The 22199-nt window shown below is 39.9% G+C and overlaps 1 protein-coding gene across 2 annotated transcripts in view; it reads left to right on the top strand.

The window, feature by feature from the left end:
• Nucleotides 1–22199, top strand: part of BBS9 (Bardet-Biedl syndrome 9) — a 237755-nt gene that overhangs the window by 6282 nt on the left and 209274 nt on the right. For both annotated transcript variants that reach the window (XM_081931020.1, XM_081931019.1), the window contains exons 6-9: nucleotides 9130–9304; nucleotides 11220–11301; nucleotides 12485–12665; nucleotides 14321–14450. In XM_081931020.1, the coding sequence (XP_081787146.1) occupies nucleotides 9130–9304; nucleotides 11220–11301; nucleotides 12485–12665; nucleotides 14321–14450 (568 nt within the window). The remainder of the gene's footprint in view (nucleotides 1–9129; nucleotides 9305–11219; nucleotides 11302–12484; nucleotides 12666–14320; nucleotides 14451–22199) is intronic.

The following is a 22199-nucleotide window of genomic DNA, read 5'->3' as shown; positions in this document are numbered from 1 at the left end:
TGGATGATCTGTGAGTGAGCTAGAAATGTCTGTTGGCCTAATCAGTTTTAACTCTATGACTGCATAAGCTGCACAGGGTGGTCGATCCATTAACATGGTCCGTCTCAGGAGGCAGATGGATTAAGATGATTTTCTGATGATCATCTTTTGATAATTCCCTGCTGACTTGGTCAACAGCCCTGCCCCATTAGGTCCTGCTGAAGTCCTGGTCTCCACCTGGAATGAGGGGATGACCTATCAATATGATCACTTTATGCGTTCATACAATTTTTTATACTGCTTAATATAATAAAAAATCTCTAAGCAGTTTACATAAAAATACAGCAGCATTCAATAAAATGTTTAAACCGGATAAAAAGAAAACATAACTTCATATCACAAACAAAACTGAGCAGTGCACTATATATATAAACTAACAATCATAGTAAACATGTATTTGTAATGACTATTTAAAGGTAATTTCTGCCTCTGTCTCATGAATTACCCAAGGGACAGCATTCCAGAGTGTGAATGCTGTCACCAAGAATGTTTTCATCAAGCGACAATCCACTGGTTGGCAAACCAGCGGGTCTCCTCAGGTCTTAAACATTGCCTTGGTATGTACTGGGGGAGGCAATCTTGGTCTCTGGTTGTCCACGGCTGTAAATTTCAACGACGATACAGTGAACTTGGCTTGGTAGTTAGAACCCCTTGCAGATCTTTCAACACTTGCCACAACATGAGTAATGCCGGGCAGCCTTGCTGCTAAATTTTGCCTTAGTTGTAGCTTCCATACCTGGTAAAAGTGTTCTACACATGCAGTTCATTATGGTGGTCTAATCGTGAGGTTAGCAATGTATGGACCACTGTGGCAAAGCTATCCTTGTTCAAGAATGGTTGTAGCTATTGCACAAACTAAAGTTGATACTAAGTACTCGGAGCCACTGAGGTCACCTGTGCGGTCTGTCCATGTCGTTCCTGGACCATTTCCTGGACGCAGTAGTGAAATTGATGAGGAGGAACAAGCTGAGGTTGAATCCTGGCAAGACGGAGGCATTGTGGGGGAGTGGTTCCTGTGTCTAAGAAATTGGACAGTTGCCGAACTTGGATGGGGTTGCACTCCATCTGAAGGAGCAACTTCAGAATTTGGGGGTGCTTATGGATCCAGCTCTGTCACTGGAAGCTCAGATAGCATAATAAATAATACACAATAAAACAAAACAAAAAGGAAAGCCAATAACCCCCTCCCCCAAACATGTCATAAAAGTTGCCCCTCTTTTTGTTACGGCATTGCTTGTAACCATTTGCTTTCTTATCTTGCAACTGAGGCTTAATGCCAAAATCAAGAATTTTGGAGAATAGGAAAACCAGCTCTGTGCTGTTGTACATTCTCAGTATAACATCTGGTGTAAATAACTAGGTTGTAAGTACCATACAAAGATTATTTAAACCAATTCCTTGTGCTCTGCCAGCATATTCATACAGGATCTGTACTCTAGCTATGCAGACTTCATTTCTTATGGCTAGATATTCTTTAGTTATAATTAGTGATTAATTTGCTTTTATAATATACGTTACACTTGATACGGGTTTCGTTGCACCAGCTATAGGATTTAATGCGATGAAAATAATTTGTCAAGCAACACCACAGTGGAGATCTGTAGTGATCCCAGATTTATGAATGATTCATACTGGTGATTTTTCATCACTGAGTGGACTTGAAACTTGCTAAATTTGTGTTGGGCAGTAGCTCTATCACATGTTGATTTTAAAAAATGAAATTATGATCCACGGCAAGATAATAGTAAAATGTTATGGTGGATCAGCCAATTGTGAGAATCAGTCAAGTATCTTTGGCAACTTCATGCTGAAGGTCCGCATCAGAAGATGCATATAAAATAGCAGGCAAAGCATGGTATACGAGGTACAGCTGGATGTGTCAGGGCTCTGTTCTCCCCTTAATCTGCCCAGTGCCATGGCACATTGTAACAAGGGGACAAGCTGGGGTTTTGTTATTTCAGAAAGTGAATATTGAATGGGATGTAGCATTTTTATGGTTCCTCTGAAAAATCTTAACACAAGTAGCATTGTAAGGATCACAAGGACTGTTACGCTATTAAAAATATATATAACCGCTCCCAGAATTACACATCTGTTTTATGTTAATCCATGGATCCAGCAAAACAAAAGAGAAATAATAAAAACAATTGTATTTTTAAAACAGTAGAAAAAAGTTACAAGGGGAAGAAAGGCTATAGAAAAGCCAGCTTTTCTCAGCCAAATGTCTGAATCCATTTTACTTTTATTATAGTTCAGCCTGGAGGCAAAGCATGTTTCAGACTTACAACAAAGAAGGTGCTATGAGGAAGAATTCTTCTTAATAGCAAAGTACTACATATGTAAAAACCATGCAGCTTTGTAACAGGAAACTTGTAAGAGTGGTAGACTGGGGGTTTACTTTTCCACAATTTTGCAAGGGTGGTTTTTATTAGGTGCTAGTCCAGAAAAAAAGATTATCATCTAAGCTTTATGTTGCAAGTTTAAGTATATCTTTTACTTCTATTTAAATTAGACAGAGATATAAATTTGGTCTATGATTTATCAACTACTTCTTTGCAGAATGGCACTTAACCCTTAATGTAAACAGCTTTTAAACATTGTCTGCTGAGAAATAACAACGGCCCATTGTGTCTTGGGTTTGTGCATACCCTCCATTTCATCTCATCCTGCCCAACCAGAGGTGAGTAGAAGCTTCCACTGCTGGTTTGTAACAACCTGCAGTTTCTCATTTAGTCCATATACTGAAAATGTAGTTGTTACAAACTGTGAATGGAAGCTTCCAATCTCATCCCCTTCAGTGCAGCAGGTTGCGAATATTGCTTTCAGTGATTGTTAGCAGGGCATGGTCTCCATTTTGTTCCAAGAAACAAATTCAGAGGAAAATTACTCTTTTAAAACTCAGTTTTGTTCTGGAGTACTGTCTTTTTTGTATTTAGTGGAATCTTTGAAAAGCTTTAAGGAGGTTTCTTTTCTTTTAAGTACAATACTAGCTGCTGTGTTGTGATTATACTTTTAGACACAAATATTTCATGTAACTTTGCCCTAAGAATGTCATACAGTCATACCTCGGTTTGCGAACATGATCCGTGCGGGAGGCACGTTTGCAGCCTGAGGAGCTGTGTCTGTGCGCGTGATGCGATTCGGCACTTCTGTGCATGCGTGTGATGTCATATTGTGTTTCTGCGCATGCGCGAGTGCCGAAACCCAGAAGTAATGTGTTCCTGTACTTCCGGGTTCGGCGCAGTCCGCAACCCGAAAACACGCAACCCGCAGCGTTCATAACCCGAGGTATGATTGTATTGGATATTTTCTAGCATCACACCACCTTTAGAACTCTGATAGTTCTGACAGAACTCCTCTGTGCTGTGGAGTTTTATGGAATCTTCTGTGCAATGTGTCTGTGGCAGGAGAGGGAGTAATAGGTTGGTTTGATCAGGATCTGGGGTTCTAGAGGAGCCTGAACTACTTACTTGTCCCATTGTTATCAGTCATTATAAAGTACAGCAAAACAATGAATTGAACTTTTGAACGACACAAATGTACTTTTGGAAATCTGCATTATGTTTCTGGTTGCACTATGTTGTTCACTGACCTTGCATCTGTCATCAAGGCAGTTGTGGGCAAAGAATGGAGTTGGACCTTCATCTCTAGACTCATTCCTGCCCTGTGTGTGCCAAGATGGAGGAACTTTCATAGGGAGCGAGGCAGGGCCAGAGGTTAGCAAAGAGATGCTGGGATAACCATGTTATCCTATGAACCTTTTAGCAGAGGCAAATTTATTCCTGCATTACTGGGGGTTGGACTAGTTACAGATAGGTAGCCGTGTTGGTCTGCCATAGTCAAAACAAAAAAAATTCCTTCCAGTAGCACCTTAAAGACCAACTAAGTCAGTTCTTGGTATGAGCTTTCGTGTGCATGCACACTTCTTCAGATACACAGTTGTTGGACTAGATAACCCTTGGGGTCCCTTCCAGCCCTACAATTGTATGATTCTATGATTTAGGGGAGCATGAAAAGTTCACCCACGCTGGGTATGGAGCCAAGAGGGTAGCGCAGAGGGTGCTGCAACAGTGACGAACAATGGAAGGTGAGAGGTGGGGGATGCTGAATTTTGGCATTGCACAGGGCTGCCGCTGAAATTGGAAAACCCAGAGTCCATCACTGTTTTTAGATAAATGAACAAAACTTCAATTCATGTGGTTTTGATTTGGAAGACCAAAACAATCATACCAATGAAACAGTAGTTGAGAACTATGATCACTATTTCCATTGGGTAGCAAAATCTTTCTTTTTTGGCGTTTTGTTAGGGAAAAAATCGCTAGAAGAAGTCACTAGTATCACTCAGGTGACCCATGTTCTTTAACTTCAGCAGTAACCTAAGAGGAAATGGAAATATCTCCCCCACTCTTTCTTTTTTAAAGAAAAGAGCAAAGCATTAGGATGTATGCCAGAACACTAGAGGGCCCCTTTCAGGTGTTATTGATAGAGACTAGAGGTCTTAAATTGAAAAGGATTTTGAGTTTGATTGTAGATTTACTGAAGGTATCTGAAGGTATCTGAAGAAGTGTGCATACACACGAAAGCTCATACCAAGAACTAACTTAGTTGGTCTTTAAGGTGCTACTGGAAGGATTTTTTTTTGTTTTGACTATGGCAGACCAACACGGCTACCTTACCTGTAACTGTAGATTTACTGTTCAACCTGAATTATGTTTGAATTTAGCTAATTTTGTGGGGGGAATACCTTGGAGTGTTGAAGGTTACAGAAACCAATCATTTTCTCATTGGACTGAAATTATTCCTTGGTTAAGCACACCGACCCTTCCAAACTCCCAAGTTTATGTCCGTCCTTAAATTTGTTCTCTCTGTTGCACTCTTTGAAGGCTGCAAGGTTCATATTGTAATGAAATCCTGCTACCATCCATTAGATGGGGACAAACAGAAGAATAACTGAGCAGAAGTAAGAATGCTGATGTACAAAACTATCCTGAGTCTTTGTATTGTATACTTATAGACATGGAAATTGGTTTAGCAAATTGTATACTAAAAAGCAGTTCTATATTTCATATGCAGAGCATGCGTCCTAAAATATCAACATATTTAAATGTATGTCTGTAATGCTCTGTAGCACTATTTGTATACCTTGGGTGTTCGGGTATTTCCCCTTGCTTTTGTTCATGATAGTAGCCAAGAGGCTGATACTGATGATTTGGAAGAATAGAGAAATGATTCCGCTTAATCAGTGGCTTGGCAACATGACAATATTGGCAACATATGAACGGACACATTATAGACACAGACTTTCTTGGGATAAATATAATGATATTTAGAATGAGATTACATAGTATTAGGTTATTGATAACTATATGTGTTATAGGGACGCGGGTGGCGCTGTGGGTAAAACCTCAGCGCCTAGGACTTGCCGATCGTATGGTCGGTGGTTCGAATCCCCGCGGCGGGGTGAGCTCCCGTCTTTCGGTCCCAGCTTCTGCCCACCTAGCAGTTCGAAAGCACTCTTAAGTGCAAGTAGATAAATAGGTACCGCTTTATAGCGGGATGGTAAATGGTGTTTCCGTGTGCTGTGCTAGTGCTGGCTCGCCAGAGCAGCTTCGTCTCCGGACAGCACTGGCCTCCGGCCTCTTAAGTGAGATGGGCGCACAACCCTAGAGTCGGACACGACTGGCCCGTACGGGCAGGGGTACCTTTACCGTTACTAACTATATGTGTATTAGGATAAGATTATACACATCACAACTAAACGACTATGCAACATAAAATACTTATGTATTATGTATGGAAATGTAACTGAGCATTTTTTCTCTTTTTCATTCTTTTTTTTCTTTCTTTTTTTGTCACTATCTTTTTATCAATGATTTTTTTCTGAAAAACTATTAATAATAATAGTGCAGTGGCACCTTGGTTTACGAACTTACGGTAATCCGTTCCTGAAGTTCTGTTCGTAAACCAAAACTGGTCTTAAATCGAGGTGGGCTTTCCCTACTGAGGCCTCCCGCCACCGGTGCCCTTCCATCATTCGGCTTCCATTCTTAGACCAAAGTAAAGTTCGTAAACCGGGACACTATTTCCGGTTTTGCGGAGTTTGTAAACCAAATCGTTCTTAAACAGGACTGTTCTTAAGCCGAGGTACCACTATAATAATATTGTTCATAGTGAGTGTTCATTGCAGCTAAAAAATTATTAATTTAGATTTGTTGTTAGTCTCCTATGTACTGTACACATTTGCATGGATTAATTTCTGAATATTCATATGTTGTTGGAATTTTCATATGTTTGGGGTACAGTGGTACCTTGGGTTAAGAACTTAATTCGTTCCAGATGTCCGTTCTTAATCTGAAACTGTTCTTAACCTGAGGTACCAATTTAGCTAATGGGACCTCCTGCTCCTGCCGCGCGATTTCTGTTCTCATCCTGAAGCAAAATTCTTAACCCGAGGTACTATTTCTGGGTTAGCAGAGTCTGTAACCTGAAGCGTCTGTAACCTGAAGTCTCTGTAACTCGAGGTACCACTGTATCTGGAACTTTAAGCAATCCACCAAATGTTGACTTGAACCATTATTATTGATTGGTTTAGCATATTTACCCAGCTAAATTCCTTACATATCAGAATGTCAGAGGAACTATTATGAATCAAGAACTTTGCTATATTATTTAATCTTTTGGATTAGATAAGTACTTGCTATTTAACAAGTTTTTTTTTCTTCTTCCAAATTTCAACAACTGGCTATGCATTTATGGGAGTGTATGTATTTATATGGAGATAAATATAAACAAACGCTTTCTATTGTTATAAACAATAAAATCTAAATTGAACAGAAGCCACATATCCTGTCCTATAATTTAAAAAACATGTGTCCTGTTGTAGGAACCTAAGGAAAGTCATAACTCTAAAACAATTCATCTGTTCAAAAATGCTTTAAGAATTCTACATGTTAAACCTATAATTCTGTTTAAAATTATTGAATTTAGTAATAGGAAGCATTTGTTCATTGGCGTAAACTATAAAGAGTTTACATTTCCTAGAAAGATGGATGAGTTTTACTATTAAAGCAACAGGAAAGACTTAAAATTACCACCACTTGGAAATCTGAAACTAACTTGAAAATATCATGAATTAATGTGTTGTGATGGGAACAAATAATCAAATTTAAGCTGTCAGGGAAACTTCTAGGCAGAGGCTTAAAGGAGTAGAATCTAATGATATGATATATTTGGTCTTTATCACTTACAGTTGTAGAGAAAATGCAAAAGAAAAAATGGTATTTGAGGTTGTTTTTTTTTAAAATAGTGATGTTGTAATATGACTGTTTTTGGACTATAGGTCTGTGACTTCTACACTTCAGATTATTTTTTGTAAAATAGAAATGATATATACATTTTCTAATATGAAAAGATTATTTTTCATTGGTTAGCTACCTTCCTTTAGATGTCATGATTAATGTGCTGTTTCATTCTATTTCATGTTTAATAAGGGAAACAGGATTCTTTTTAAAAGTGATGGAAATACTTTTTAATATGCTGATTTACGATTTTGTTAACTCAGACTGCTAGCTCTTTTTATTAAAGCTCTTGGTATAATGGAAATGTGTTTCCGATCAACAGTCAGTAAAAGAATAAAATAACTTTTACACTTTGAGATAATGCACCTTATGTTTAATAAGAGGTTTTCTTCTTTCAGAAGAGGCAGTTTTATTTGAATTTGGAAGGTTTGATGTGTTTGTGGAGAATTACTTGAATCTATATCTCCTTTGTTAGAACATTAGTAATATAACTGCACAATGTTGTAACTACAATAAGAGTTTCCCATAAAACAGAGATACGTTCATTTGTATGTTAGGGACTCAAGATTGAATAAACGAACCAAATCAAACTGAGAATTTTTTAAGTGAACTATAACTTTTTATATAAGGTATTTTATTTTAAATTGTCTAGGCTGCAATTCTATGCTTTCCCCCAAATGTTGATGGTGGGGCTTAGGGCAGGCATAGGCAAACTCGGCCCTCCAGATGTTTTGGGACTACAACTCCCATCATCCCTGACCACTGGTCCTGTTAGCTATGGATGATGGGAGTTGTAGTCCCCAAACATCTGGAGGGCCGAGTTTGCCTATGCCTGGCTTAGGGTGCACCACATCTCTCTCTCTGCTGGGAAGGGGGCGTTCTCTGTACTGGAGGCCTGAGCTCTGGAGTAGTTACAGCTGATGGTGCTTCTGCCTGTGGTAGCCAGTGGAAAACGTGAAAAGGGGCATTTGTGGGTGACCTTGGCCCTTGGGTCACTCAGCAGTGCTGACCTGATTCAGAAAAAAGCAAACAACACTCCCCCCCTCCTGTCTATCCAGATGGGCGGGGTATAAATAATAAATTATTATGATTATGATTATTAATCATGACCCTGGCCTGTTAGGCCTGGTTTGCTCCCTAAGAGTAACACAAACAGAAAACACATTGTTGCACAAGGTTGTCTGTAGGTGGGTGGAACAATCCCAATACAGTGGTACCTTGGTTTATGAACTTAATCCGTTCCGGAAGTCCGTTCTTAAACCAAAGCATTCTTAAACCAAGGCGTGCTTTCCCATAGCAGCGGGGGACTCAATTTACAAATGGAACACATTCAACAGGAAGCGAAACGTGTTCTGCTTCCAAGGCAAAGTTCACAAACCAAAACACCTACTTCTGGGTTTGCAGCGTTCTTAATCCAAGTTGTTCATAAACTAAGCTGTTCTTAAACCATGGTACCACTGTAGTAAGAACGTAGGCAACATAAAATTTTACACTTCATAAGAAACAGTAAGAAACTTGGGGTACAGCACAGGGCAAGACATTCAAGGGGACCTTTTTTGTTATAATGTGGGACTCCTTGCCCTAGGAACTTCATTTGCCTCTTGTGCTGGAAAAATATTGGTAAATAAATTTTAATAATTTTGCAGTAGTCGGTCGTGTTCAGTTACATACTCTTCAAAGGATGTACAAGTGATTCTGTAGTGTGTGTTCAGGAAATGTGCATGTACATTCAATTTTAAGCCTATTTTCCTGCAAAATGGAAGACCTTATACACTGCTTCCTTTTTACTTAGGTCGTGACTTGATCTGTATACAGTCTGTGGATGGAATGCTTATGTTATTTGAACAAGAAAGCTATTCATTTGGCCGCTTTCTACCTGGTTTTCTTCTTCCTGGTCCGCTGACATATAGCTCTCGAACAGATTCCTTCATTACTGTCTCTTCCTGCCGGCAAGTTGAGAGTTACAAGTACGTAGAGATGTCAAACATGTAACATTTTATTTTGTATTTGTTGCCCTTTACTGTTTACTTACATCAAAATGGTCAAGTATTAGGGAGGATGCATCTGAAACAAAAAACACTGTACTGATTTAATGGTCTGCTCAGGTAGGCAACTTGTTTTGGCAGTGATTACATCTAGGTATCCTAGAAATTCCAACAGCAGTGAGTAGTAAAAAAAGTACACAAACACCTCATTTTTACTCCTATCCCCGAATGTCCAAGAGCTGCTTTAGATTTTTTTTTGCACATAACCATGGGTTTAGATCCAGTCTTAGTCATGCTCAGACTAATGTTCCATTGATTCCATTGGGTCTATTCTGACCATGACTATGTCTGGATCCAACCCGTAGGGGGAAATGTTTGTTTGCACACGTTTCTTTGTTTAAAATATTTATAGTCTGCCTTTCCATACCTCTCCAATATCAACAATAGAAAACCTTTAAAACCTTTAACTTCCCTAAGATAAAAACAAGTAAACATACCCACCCAGCCAGTTAAAAATCTTTCTTTTGCACATGCAATGTATTTGTTGAAAAGAATATGTTTGGCTGGAAATCAAATAAAAGTCAATACAGTGTAAAAGGCAGTGCTGCCTTCCCGCTCTCCCGGGAAAAGGCAGTGCTGCCTTCCTGCTCTCCCGGAAAGGCAGGCAGGGGGGAGCAAAGACTTTTGTCCCCCGCCCGCCTTCGGAAGAGGTCCAGGACCTCTTCCGAAGGCGGGCGGGGGGCAAAAGTCTTTGCCCCCCTGCCTGCCTTCCCGGGGGCTTTTAAATCGCCCCGGGACAGCGGAGAATTCCGCCCGCCAGCATTTTAAGATCGCCCCGGACAGCGGAGAAGTCTCCGCTGTCCCGGGGGCTTTAAAAATGCTGGCGGGCAGCAGCGAAGGCTTCGCTGCCGCCCGCCAGCATTTTAAGATCGCCCGGGGACAGCAGAAAAGTCTCCGCTGTCCCGGGGGCTTTTAAAATGCTGGCGGGCGGCAGCGAAGCCTTCGCTGCCACCCGCCAGCATTTTAAGATCGCCCCGGGACAGTGGAAAAGTCTCCGCTGTCCCGGGAAGGCAGGCGGGGGGAGGGAGCAAAGACTTTCGCCCCCCGCCAGCCTTCAGAAGAGGTCGGGGGACAGACTGTCCCCAGACCTGGTCTGAAGGCGGTTTCCATAGGAACGCATTAATTGATTTTTAATGCATTCCTATCGGAAACCGTGCTTCGCAAGACGAAAAACTCGCAAGACGAAAAGACTTGCGGAACGAATTAATTTCGTCTTGCGAGGCACCACTGTATTCTCATTAAAGATGTAAATATGTAAAAATATAAATTTGCAGCTGTAACTCTGTGTCAATAGAAGACACAACTCATGTACTCATTGAATGCTCTTTTTATAATGCTCTTGGAAACAACTACATCCACCCATTGCTAAGATCGCAGAAGGCAAGGCTATCTCTCGCAAAGACCTGTTTTCTGTTGTCTGATGTTGAGAAGTATATATCCTTTAGAATTATATATCCTTTAGAATTTGTAGGATCTACAAAATTGTGTAACAAATTTAAAGGCACTATGGGAAATGATTTAGCATCTAAAGGTTGGGGAGTAGAATTATAAACCACTATTAGTAGCAGTATTGTTGTTATCATTATTTTTATGCGTGTAATGGTTGTTTGCTAAAACGCAATAAACTGAATTGATTGATTGAGGGCTATCCAGGCAAGACACATTTTAAATTATTTGTTAAGAGTCATACTTGCAAATGCAATTATTCCATCTCATAAGAATAAAGGATGGGAGTCTTGAAAATAGGTTTAAATCAGGTTTTTTATCCACTCTGAAGTAATTTCCCAATATGAAAGTATTAATTTTTTTAAAGAGATACTGTTTGTTTTTTCAATAGGTACCAAGTGCTTGCATTTGCAAAGGACGCTGAGACCCAAGAAAATGAGCAACAAAAGCGTGGGTCAGGAAAAAGGCTTGTGGTAAATTTTCTGCTTCTTATGGATAATCAGTGATGCTCCATATTCTAAAGGATTTAAAATATTAGTTTATAGTTGTGAAGGATTCAGCTCTATTAAAGGACTTCTGTTGATACTGTCCCCAGCCCAGCAATGATGTTTGTGTTTGATTTTCCTGAAAAAGGCTCCTCATCACATAAGGAAACTGGGGCAAGAGAGCAGCTAAGTTTTGAGATGCTGAAAGCATTTAAAATGTAGCTTTTGTTGAAGCACTGTTGCTGTTGCTATGGGGAAAGGAAACAAAAACACCACTTCACATTATTTATACCGGGGCACTATCTTCTTTGATTTGTACCAATGGGATGCATGCTATACAGTTGCCTTTCTTGAACTGAGTGGTATTGATGGCAACCAATAAAGCAAAGAGAAATAAAACAATACAAATCACAAAATGAACTGATGTTACGTAGTCAAGATATTAACTCCTGTGTTAGCACGGCAGATTATGACACCCTGTACTTAGAGGGATGCGGGTGGCGCTGTGGGTTAAACCACAGAGCCTAGGACTTGCCGATCAGAAGGTCGGCGGTTCGAATCCTCGTGATGGGGTGAGCTCCTGTTGCTCGGTCCCTGCTCCTGCCAACCTAGCAGTTCGAAAGCACGTCAAAGTGCAAGTAGATAAATAGATACCGCTCCGGCGGGAAGGTAAACGGTGTTTCCGTGCGCTGCTCTGGTTCACCAGAAGCAGCTTAGTCATGCTGGCCACATGACCCGGAAGCTGTATGCCGGCTCCCTTGGCCAATAAAGCGAGATGAGCGCCGCAACCCCAGAGTCAGCCACGATTGGACCTAATGGTCAGGGGTCCCTTTACCTTTACTTAGTCTCTTTACAATTGTATTTCGTTTATAACTTCCATTGTAACAAAGCTAGCTATGTATGGGTAGTATCCAGACTAAGTTAGTTGCACTTCATTGTAACTTATTTAAATGGGAACCAACAGTGCAGATCTACTTTCTCCTTGGAAGTAAGTCCTGTTGAATTTAATGGGACATACTGCCAGGTAAATTGGGTTAGGATTGCAGCCTAGGTTGTTACATTTTAAAAACAAACAAATTTGTCCCCTTGATTTCAGTGAGATATTTAACTAGTTTAGTCTGAGCCATCCTTGTGATATGATTACAGTACATTGATTTTATTTTTTCTTTAGGTGGACTGGGTTTTAAACATTGGAGAACAAGCGTTGGATATATGTGTTGTTTCCGTCAATCAACTTGTTTCCAGTGTGTTTGTGCTTGGGGAAAGAAACTTCTTTTGCCTTAAGGATAACGGACAAATTCGATTCATTAAAAAGCTTGATCACAGCCCAAGTTGCTTTCTTCCATATTCAGGTTTGTAAATAGAAATTTGGAAGCAGAAATTGTGGCTTAGTATAAGCAATTTTGGACTATACTACCTGAACAGTTTAACATCCAATTTAAAGTAGATATTTATCAATGTTATTTGCTCATAATTCTGTCTCTGATTTACCAACAAAACATTAAGTGATCAGGTATTTAGCTCATTATATTCGCTAGCAACGGGGACGCAGGTGGCGCTGTGGGTTAAAGCCTCAGCGCCTAGGACTTGCCGATCGAAAGGTCGGCGGTTCGAATCCCTGCGGCGGGGTGCGCTCCTGCTGCTCGGTCCCAGCGCCTGCCAACCTAGCAGTTCGAAAGCACCTCCGGGTGCAAGTAGATAAATAGGGACCGCTTACCAGCGGGAAGGTAAACGGCGTTTCCGTGTGTGGCTCTGGCTTGCCAGAGCAGCGATGTCACGCTGGCCACGTGACCCGGAAGTGTCTCCGGACAGCGCTGGCCCCTGGCCTCTTAAGTGAGATGGGCGCACAACCCCAGAGTCTGTCAAGACTGGCCCGTACGGGCAGGGGTACCTTTACCTTTACCTTTTTTATTCGCTAGCAACAGATTAATACTGTTTTGAACTTCATAATTAGGATTCATCTGATATTTCACCAAATGCAATAGGTGACTAAAATGAAATACAGGCACACTGATGTGAGACAGTATATACGTCTGGCACCGGAAAATAATTAAATAAATAGACTTATACCAGGAAATAGTGCAAGAGAGTTGGAGAGTCCTCATGACTTGCAAAGAGATGTTTCCTGGAGCCTGAAAAGGACTTCAGTGAGGGCAGAGGAAGCCCCACAGAGATCTGAGGCGCAGTGGGGCTTTGTTTAAGCTGCCTAGCCTCCTCGCCTAACAGCTGATGTGTTGTGGGGTAGTTCAACATCAGCTTTCCTGCACATCTTCCAGCCTCCAGTCCATCTCTTAGCTTCAACTCTAGTTAAAGAGAGTAGCGGGGGGGGGGGAGGGAGAGAGAGCTGGAGAGCGGGGGGAAATGGGCATTTTGGGACTTTTTAGAGGGTCTTCCCCACTTTAACATATTCACAGGCACAGGCACACAGGAGCCTGGGATGTAGACCCCACATATGTGGTGGGGACACCTGTACTGGAAGTATAATAGTTTAATCAGGGCTAGTCTTACCATGCGGCAGGGTGAATTGATCTGCTTTAAGTGACACCAAGAGGACAAAGGAAGATGAAGACTTGGTGTCTGAGCTGTGAAGGAAGAGTTGGCCTTAGTTGACAGCTTTCCACAATTGTTGGTGACTGAAATTTTCTATAATTTAGGTTGTTTCCATAATATTCCCAGAATTTTTTCTGTTATTTAAGCAAAATAATCATAAACTCTGTATACCTTTTTGCACTTGTAATTAGTTGAAATTGGTTATTTGCAGGGTACAGTGTGGGGATAGATAGATAGATAGATAGATAGATAGATAGATAGATAGATAGAGTATTATATTATGAGCCCGGCCTTGGCTGGGGAGAGCGGGGTATAAATTATTATTATTATTATTATTATTATTATTATTATTATTATTATTATTATTATTATTATGCCTCATGAAGGGAGAAATGGTATAAGCTTAAAGCAATTTGAGTGACAGATTGGTTCTAAACTCTTTGCATATATATTGTAGTGTCTGGAGCCGTAGTTAACACTCTAATTGGAAACCACAGTAGCATTCTACACGTTTATCAAGATGTGACTCTAAAGTGGGCAGCTCAGCTTCCCCATATTCCTGTGGCAGTAAGAGTGGGGAAATTACTGTAAGTACTAATGGCATAATTTTAGCATAATTTTCTTTTTCTGGAATACACTTTGACTGATTCTAATTTTGTTGCTCTTGACCAGCTGTAGGTAACAGTGCTGCTTCTGGAATTTTGAAAAAAAAAAATCATATAATCATATTAATTATTTGTATGTTTTAAATTAATACAATTGAATTTTAAAAAGCAAAGGTAAAGCCAAAAAATTGAAAGCTGTAATTAAGGAGTTAGGTAAAACGCAAGACTGTTAACTGGGCACAATCCTGATATAGATTGGCAGCAAGCAATGGGGTTGTATCGCCTTTCCTACAGCCATTCTTCATAATGAATGGAGCAGGTAGCGCTGTGGTCAAAACCACTGAGCCTCCTCGGCTTGCTGATCAGAAGGTTGGTAGTTCAAATCCCCAAGATGGGGTGAGCTCCCGTTGCTCTGACCCAGCTTCTGCCAACCTAGCAGATTGAAAGCATACCAGTGCAAGTAGATAAATAAGTACCACTGCGATGGGAAGGTAAGCAGCATTTCCGTGTGTTTTGTTTTCCATCACGGTGCTCCGTTGTACCAGAAGCAGTTTAGTCCTGCTGGCCACATGAAAGCTGTCTGTGGACAAAGGCCAGCTCCCTCGGCCTGAAAGCAAAATGAGCGCTGCAACCCCATAGCCGCCTTTGACTGTACTTAACCATCCAAGGGTCCTATATAGTGGTGCCTCGCTAGAAGAAAAGAATTCGTTCCGTGATTCTCTTCGTCTAGCGGTTTTTTCGTCTTGCGAAGCAAGCCCATTGACAGCTTAGCGGATTAGCGCTACAGCTGTCAAGCGGCTTCCAGCGATTAGCTGTTAAGCGGCTTATCAGCGGAACAGCTGATAAGCGGCTTAACGGCTTAAGAAAAGGTCGAAAAAAGCGAAAAAAACCCGTGGGGGGATGCAAGATTTTTTTCGTCTTGCGAAGCAACCCCATAGGGGAATTCGTTTTGCGAAGCGCCTCCAAAACGGAAAACCCTTTCGTCTAGCGGGTTTTTCGTCTTGCGAGGCGTTCGTCTTGCGGGGCACCACTGTACCTTTTTCTTTTTTTTTACCATAATGAAGAGTGGAGCGATATGTCATTGCTGACATTGACCACAGCAAAGGCTTACCAAGTTCCCTTTGGGAAAAAGAAATATAAAATAAATGTCTATACTGAGGTCCAGTGCATTCTAATTCTCTATCCTGTGGTAGATTTAGCAATGATATTACAATTTGAGAGGTTTGTCTGGGTCTCATGGTGTAGACATGTGAGTATTGTTGACTGAGGATGCAAGGCTTACGGACCACTGAGAGTGTGATTTGAAGGTGTGTTAGAATTAGAAGGTTGAGTACTGTATATTGGTTTAGAATATTGATGTGTTTGATTGACGGGATTAAACTCTGTAGTTGATTTTTATTACTTCCTGATATTTAGAGGCTATTTTGTAACTTGTTTACTGTGACTTTTCCTTGTATTTTTTAAGCTGATTTTTATGTTTGTTTTATACTAAAGTGGATGCTCTGTTAGTTGTGTTTCATACAATAGAAATTCTGATACTTTTTATATTTGTGGTTGAAGATGCCTATGTTTTGTTTACATATAAGTGGGGTATAAATTGTCCAAATAACACAACAATTTAGATAATTATTAAGCTTATTGGACAGATTTGTTTGATTTGTTGTAAACTGTTAGATTTTCCTCAAGTAAGCCTTACTGAGTTTGGTGGGATTTAGGATTTAGTGGGATTTAGGTTTAGGATTGCAATCTACGTGAAATTATCTTATAGGTTAAGGTAAATTCTCTTGCATGCTGACAATTTAGATTCCTGATTTATTGCTTGCTTTTGAAAGCATTGCTTTTTGGGATGGAAGGAATATTTATTGGGAATGTTTTCATTAACCCTGGCTTAACTTAGAATTTCAGAAGGGTTCAGTGGTGGAACTAACTTTGGAATATGGCTACCAGGGGGTGAATAGACTTAGTCAAGTCATAGAAATAGTTAAGATATCTCTAGTTATTATCTTTTTTTGCTGGGGGGTGGGGGGAGTTGACATGTAGGAAGAACTCACCTGTCAATTCTGTTCTTATCAAATATTGTAGGTATATTACTCATTAGTGAAAGCTCTGTAGTTGCCCTTCATGGGAGAGAGGTTCTGCTGAAAAATGTTAAACAAAACTACAGACCCAAGTGTATCTTCAAAACAAATCGTGCTTTTTATTATAAGGAGATGACAGGTATGGACAAGTTAGTGAAAGTACATTATTTCACTTTCGAGAATATTATTTTACTGAGTAATGAAATAGCCTACTTCCTGCAGTTCCTGCAGAATAATTCTGAAACAATTTGTTTTGGTAGAAATACTGTTAAATCTATGGAACATATAAGGAAACATCCATTTGATCCAGTGCTCTGTGCACAAAGCAGCTCAGGTTGCTTATGAGGAGCCCTTTTAAAAAAAGTTAAAATCCTTCTGTTTGGGTCTGAATCCACATCCATCTTCCAAACAGGGAATTGCTGGGATTTTAGCTTTTAAACAGGGCTCTGCACCAACAGCCCTGGCTGGTGAATTGGAGGGAGGAACTGCATGCTCAGAACTGCCCAATGTTTCCCATCCAACTGGCAATATTTTATTTATTTATTATTGATTTTATGTTCCACCTTTTCTCCCAAAGGAGTCCAGGGCAGCCAACAGGAAGTGATAAAACAATAAGAAAAACCACAGTTAAAACATCTTTAAAACAATTCCAATGCAAGTGCAGACTGGGCAAGATCTAAAAAAACTAGTTGAAAGAGGAAAGTCTCTAGTAGGTTCTGAAAAGGCAACAGAGGCAGTGCTTGTCACCTATTGAAGGGAAAGGTCCTACAACAATAAAGATCTGATTCATGAAGGTGGTATTGGTGTTGGTGGTGGTAGTAATAGTAGAAATGATGATGATGTAAGCACCATCATTTTCAAACAGTGCTGAGAAACAGATTGGTAGCCAGTGAAAATATTTCAGAACTAAGTTATGCTCCTAACAAGCAGCAGCATTCAGACTGTCCTCAAAGGTAGCCTCATGTATAATGCACTGCAGTAGTCTAGACAGGAGTTAATTGCTACGTGAGATGATGAACAGTTGCTTGCACGGTAGTTTAGTGTGGCACTGTGGTCTAAAGCACTGAGCCTAGGGCTTGCCGATTGGAAGGTCGGCGGTTCAAATCCCCGCAACAGGGTGAGCTCCCATTTCTTGGTCCCTGCTCCTGCCAACCTAGCAGTTCAAAAGCACGCCCCAAAAAGTGCAAGTAGATAAATAGGTACCGATGTGGCGGGAAGGTAAATGGTGTTTTCGTGCGCTGCTCTTTTTGGTGTTCCATTGCACCAGAAGCAGCTTAGTCATGCTGGCCAGAAAAACTGCAGGCAAATGCCGGCTCCCTCAGCCAGTAAAGTGAGATGAGCGCCGCAACCCCAGAGTCGTCTGCAACTGGACTTAACTGTCAGGGGTCCTTTACCTTTTTTACCTTTTAAGTGTAATAGGAAGTTTAAACAATATGCTAAGCTGTTGGGGTTTTTATTTGCTGGAAACATTCTTTGTAGTTTAGCACAGTCAGCAACAGACAAACATGAATGTTGAAGCTAATATAACAAGTGAAATGTGAAGAAATGTGAATTTGTGGGTGGAGTTATAAAGAAAACCACTGCACATACAGTCTTCATCATCATCCAGATGTAGAAAAATTCTTTGGTCTTCATTCCAGCCCATCTGTTACTCCTTCTTACAAGGTGACATCACCACAACCGTTAAAGCATCATCATATAAAAATAGAAAAACTCCCATATTAAAAAAATGGGAATACCTAATACTTATTGCAGTATTTTATAGAAGAAAGATGGCAGTATTCAAAGTTTCTTTTTCTCAACAGTGCTGGTTTAACAGAAGTTCTGCCAGTTATGGCACACAGTGAGAACTGGATGACTTTATGCATTTAATGTTTTCAGTATAACAGAATGTGAAAAGTTTAAACTGAATGGTTTCTTTTCACAATTCCAATTTAAATCTTAAGTCCGTGTTGAGGTTTTGCTGAATAGAGTACATTATACTTAAGTAGCACAACTCTGTAGCTGCATGTGATCATATACATGTTATTTTTAAAAGACTTTTGACTAGATTATTGTACTTTCTTAATTAAAAAGGCTATATGCAAGAGTTGTGAAGATTATCATGGAAATATAACACAGAATACCTTTACTTTCTCTTCTTTTTATTTTGATCAGACACTGATGATGCAAAGTTAAAATCATAGAATCATAGAATTGTAGAGTTGGAAAATAACCCAATGGTCATCTAGTCCCACCCCCTACGATGCAGGAATTTAGGTTACCCTCATTGCTTAACTCTTCCGTTTTTTTCTGTTGTGTGTCTGTTGGCATCATATTCATATAATACAGCCTTTACTTATGATATAATGTAGCCTTTCCTTCCCAAGTAATTCTTGAAATCCTTCTGGGTTTCATTAACAGCGCTTGCCTGCACTTGCCTACTCTTGAGAAAGTCTTACTTCAACAAGTAGGTACAGGATTGCAGCCTAAGACACATTATATTATGTTGTCGTAAACTGATATGAGATCTCTGAATCTTTTTCTTTTTTCTTTTTACCATTATTATATTTTTCTTCCTTTCCTTTCTACATCATCTCTCTGATGGAAGTCAGTATATATTTATTTAAAAGGGAACAGGGAAGCAGCAAATCTGCAGTGGGTTGCTGTTTTTAGACAAGGAATCAAGATTCCTTTTGGACAGCCTAAAATGACCTCCTTCTGGGTAACAACCTACTGATAAGTATGGCCAGAGATCCAACAGATGGGCTTTTCTGAAAGAGCCACATATAGAAAAGGCAGAGGAAAGGGGAGAGTGAAAACAAAGGAGCTCTGACTCCCCTGGTCAGCGAAAGAGTCTTGGAGGAAAGTAACTGGGCCTTTCTTCTAGCCTGTGGGACTCTAGCCTTGCCCCACATCTGACAATGTGTTCTCAAGGAATAACTGTTTGCTGGAGAAAGTTATGGGACAGTTGTCCCATCTGATCAACTTTGCTAGTGGTTTATTAAATCATTTGTTATATTGTATTCTTGAAAGCTGCTTTAAATATTATTTAAAAACAGTATATAAATAATAAACTAAACTAAATTAAAATTTGACTTCCTGGCCCAGTGTTCAGGTAGATGAGCTTTGCGGCAGCCATCCATTGTGCCTTCGCTTCTGAACTCATAATTGGAATATGATGAGGTGCATGGGGGCTAGAGTAATCTTTTTGTACCTTGTAAGCTTTCTACTTTGTTTTTCAGCCTCTTGTTTCTTACCCAAAACCTTTGCAACAGGGAGAACCATATTTTAAATATATGATATCGGGACATATGGCTGGGTTTCTTGATTTCTTTTGGGAAAATTTAGTTGGGTTGCCTTCAAATATTTATCCTTTCCTTGAATAGCATATGTATAAAGTTATTCAGAGCAGTGGAACGTACATGTGTATATAGCAAATAAACTATGTATATGATATGGTATTATCTTAAAGCAGCAGGAATGGAAAGATGAGGTACTAGCAAAATGTTTCTAAATTTAGAGAAATATACATTTTAAATTGTATTTGGTGCATATGTTTCTAATTTAACAAATCTCTTCTCTTAGCCACTAATTAAATTTTGTAATAAGACTCAATATCATTTTCATGACCTGGAAAGTACAGTCCATGAAGCACTCCTTTCAAACCCCACCTATTAATGCCTATGGGTCATTCACAGGAGGAGTACTTTGGTGAATTGCACCCCTGGTTTAAATTGTACTACAGTTTAAGAATTAATGGAAAGTATTACATATTATGTGTAGGTATATTGTACTTCTAGAATTTCATCTTATGTAGACAATCTAGCTATAATTTTGACCTTGTAAAAAGGTTTGACACCCATTTAATTTAACACAGCAGGCACCCCATAAGTACAAATTAATTTTTTTGGCTTTCTTTTGGTTCAGTCAATATAATAAAAACTTTTTACTATATATTATGGTGCCGTCACCAGCGGGTGGCAGTGGTAACTAAAAGTTGCTGACCTGCTTTTGAGAAGATTTTTCTTACTGTTCCAGTGTGACAAAAAAGTTTAATGAACTGCCTTCATATAAGTTTTGGTAGAGTCATTTTTAACACTAATTAATTAGCTGTCTATCTTCATGTTTCAGACTTCTTTAAAAAAATAAAAGTGCAACATATATATTAATAGGATGATACTAGCCCGTCTTTGAAAGTTTTAGCTTGAAAATAGCTATTTTGTTGTTAAATAATTTTTATTAATTGTCAAAAAACGGTTATACAGGGTTCTGCAAAATTCAGGAGCTGATGGCATTATACATAGTCCATATACAATAAAAGATCACTCTTGAGCAAATATAGACATAAAATAAAGCCAAAATGAATAAACTACAGGTATATGAATGCATGGCAGGTAGCAACTAGAACAATTTATAGCATAGACAGAGTGGTTAAACAAGACAAAGTTGTAAAACACGAACCCTATTATACCAAGGGAAAGTAATTAAAGTATTCAAATGTCCTGAGTCGCTCTATCAGCCATATTCATTCATACGCCGAGAGGGGTCCTTGGCCATATACCTCCTTGCTTAAAAATAAAAGGAAGTCAGACCAAAATAGGTATGAAATCATTCTTCCAACAAGACAATATCCCACACTTTAGTAAGATTGCCCCCGTCTAAATTTGTCTAAAAACTGTGCAATGGTCATTCTAGCTGTCATATGTAGGTGTGCAATCAAAGTTATCTAAGGAGCAACTTTATTGTTCTATGGACCTCAGTCTCTGAGCAGTGAGAGACTCTAGGGGTTCCTGCACTTACCCAGAGTTTGGGTTTGTTAGTATGAACGTCAATGCAAACTGCGGTGACTTTAGGATACATGGTGTTATTTTCACATACTGTATATGGTTTTATTTTCACTCTGTCAGAAAAGCGACTAGCCAATACATGAATTTTAATATTATAATAATAAATGAATACAACTAGGATCATAGTTTGAGGCTCTCATTTGCACTGAGAGGTATTCACTCATAAGAAATATATCCTGAAAGTCAGGGCCAGCACAGTCATTAGGTGGGGTGAGTCCACTGCCTCAGGCGGCAGAAGCCCTGTGGTGGCACCCTGTGGATGCTTCGCCATCTTCACTGCCTGTGAAGAAATGGCACTGATATTGGCACTGATTTGGGGTGAAATCATGGCAGTTTATGATGAGAGCTCATTGAAATCACACAAGATCTTGTGGAGCGTGTGAGGTCTCTCCCCAAATTGGTGTGATGTTGCCCCAAATCAGTACCGCTGCTGGTGCTGCTCTTCCACTAGTGGCAGAGTTGGCGGGGTGGGTAGTGCAGAGTGTTAGCGGGGTAGGTTGAAATGGGATGTGCCATCCCTGGTCATAGTGGTTTAATTTGTCTGGAGGATGAATGGTGCCTTTGGCTAAGGACCACTACTCCTGTGTCTGAAAAAGCTAAGAAAAACTTGACCAAGCTGTCATGGACTAAAATAGCACTGAACATTTTTGTCCAGTCAAAGGCAACTATGGGGTTGCGGCGCTCATCTTGCTTTCAGGCCTAGGGAGCCAGCGTTTGTCCACAGACAGCTTTCTGGGTCATGTGGGCAGCATGACTAAACCGCTTCTGGTGCAATGGAACACCGTGATGCAAACCAGAGTGCGTGGAAACACAGTTTACCTTCC

This window comes from Podarcis melisellensis (genome assembly GCF_964234715.1).
Source record: "Podarcis melisellensis genome assembly, chromosome: 12".
Taxonomy (NCBI): domain Eukaryota; kingdom Metazoa; phylum Chordata; class Lepidosauria; order Squamata; family Lacertidae; genus Podarcis; species Podarcis melisellensis.
The sequence above is the reverse complement of the archived record's forward strand: the minus strand, read 5'-3'. Positions and strand labels throughout refer to the sequence as shown.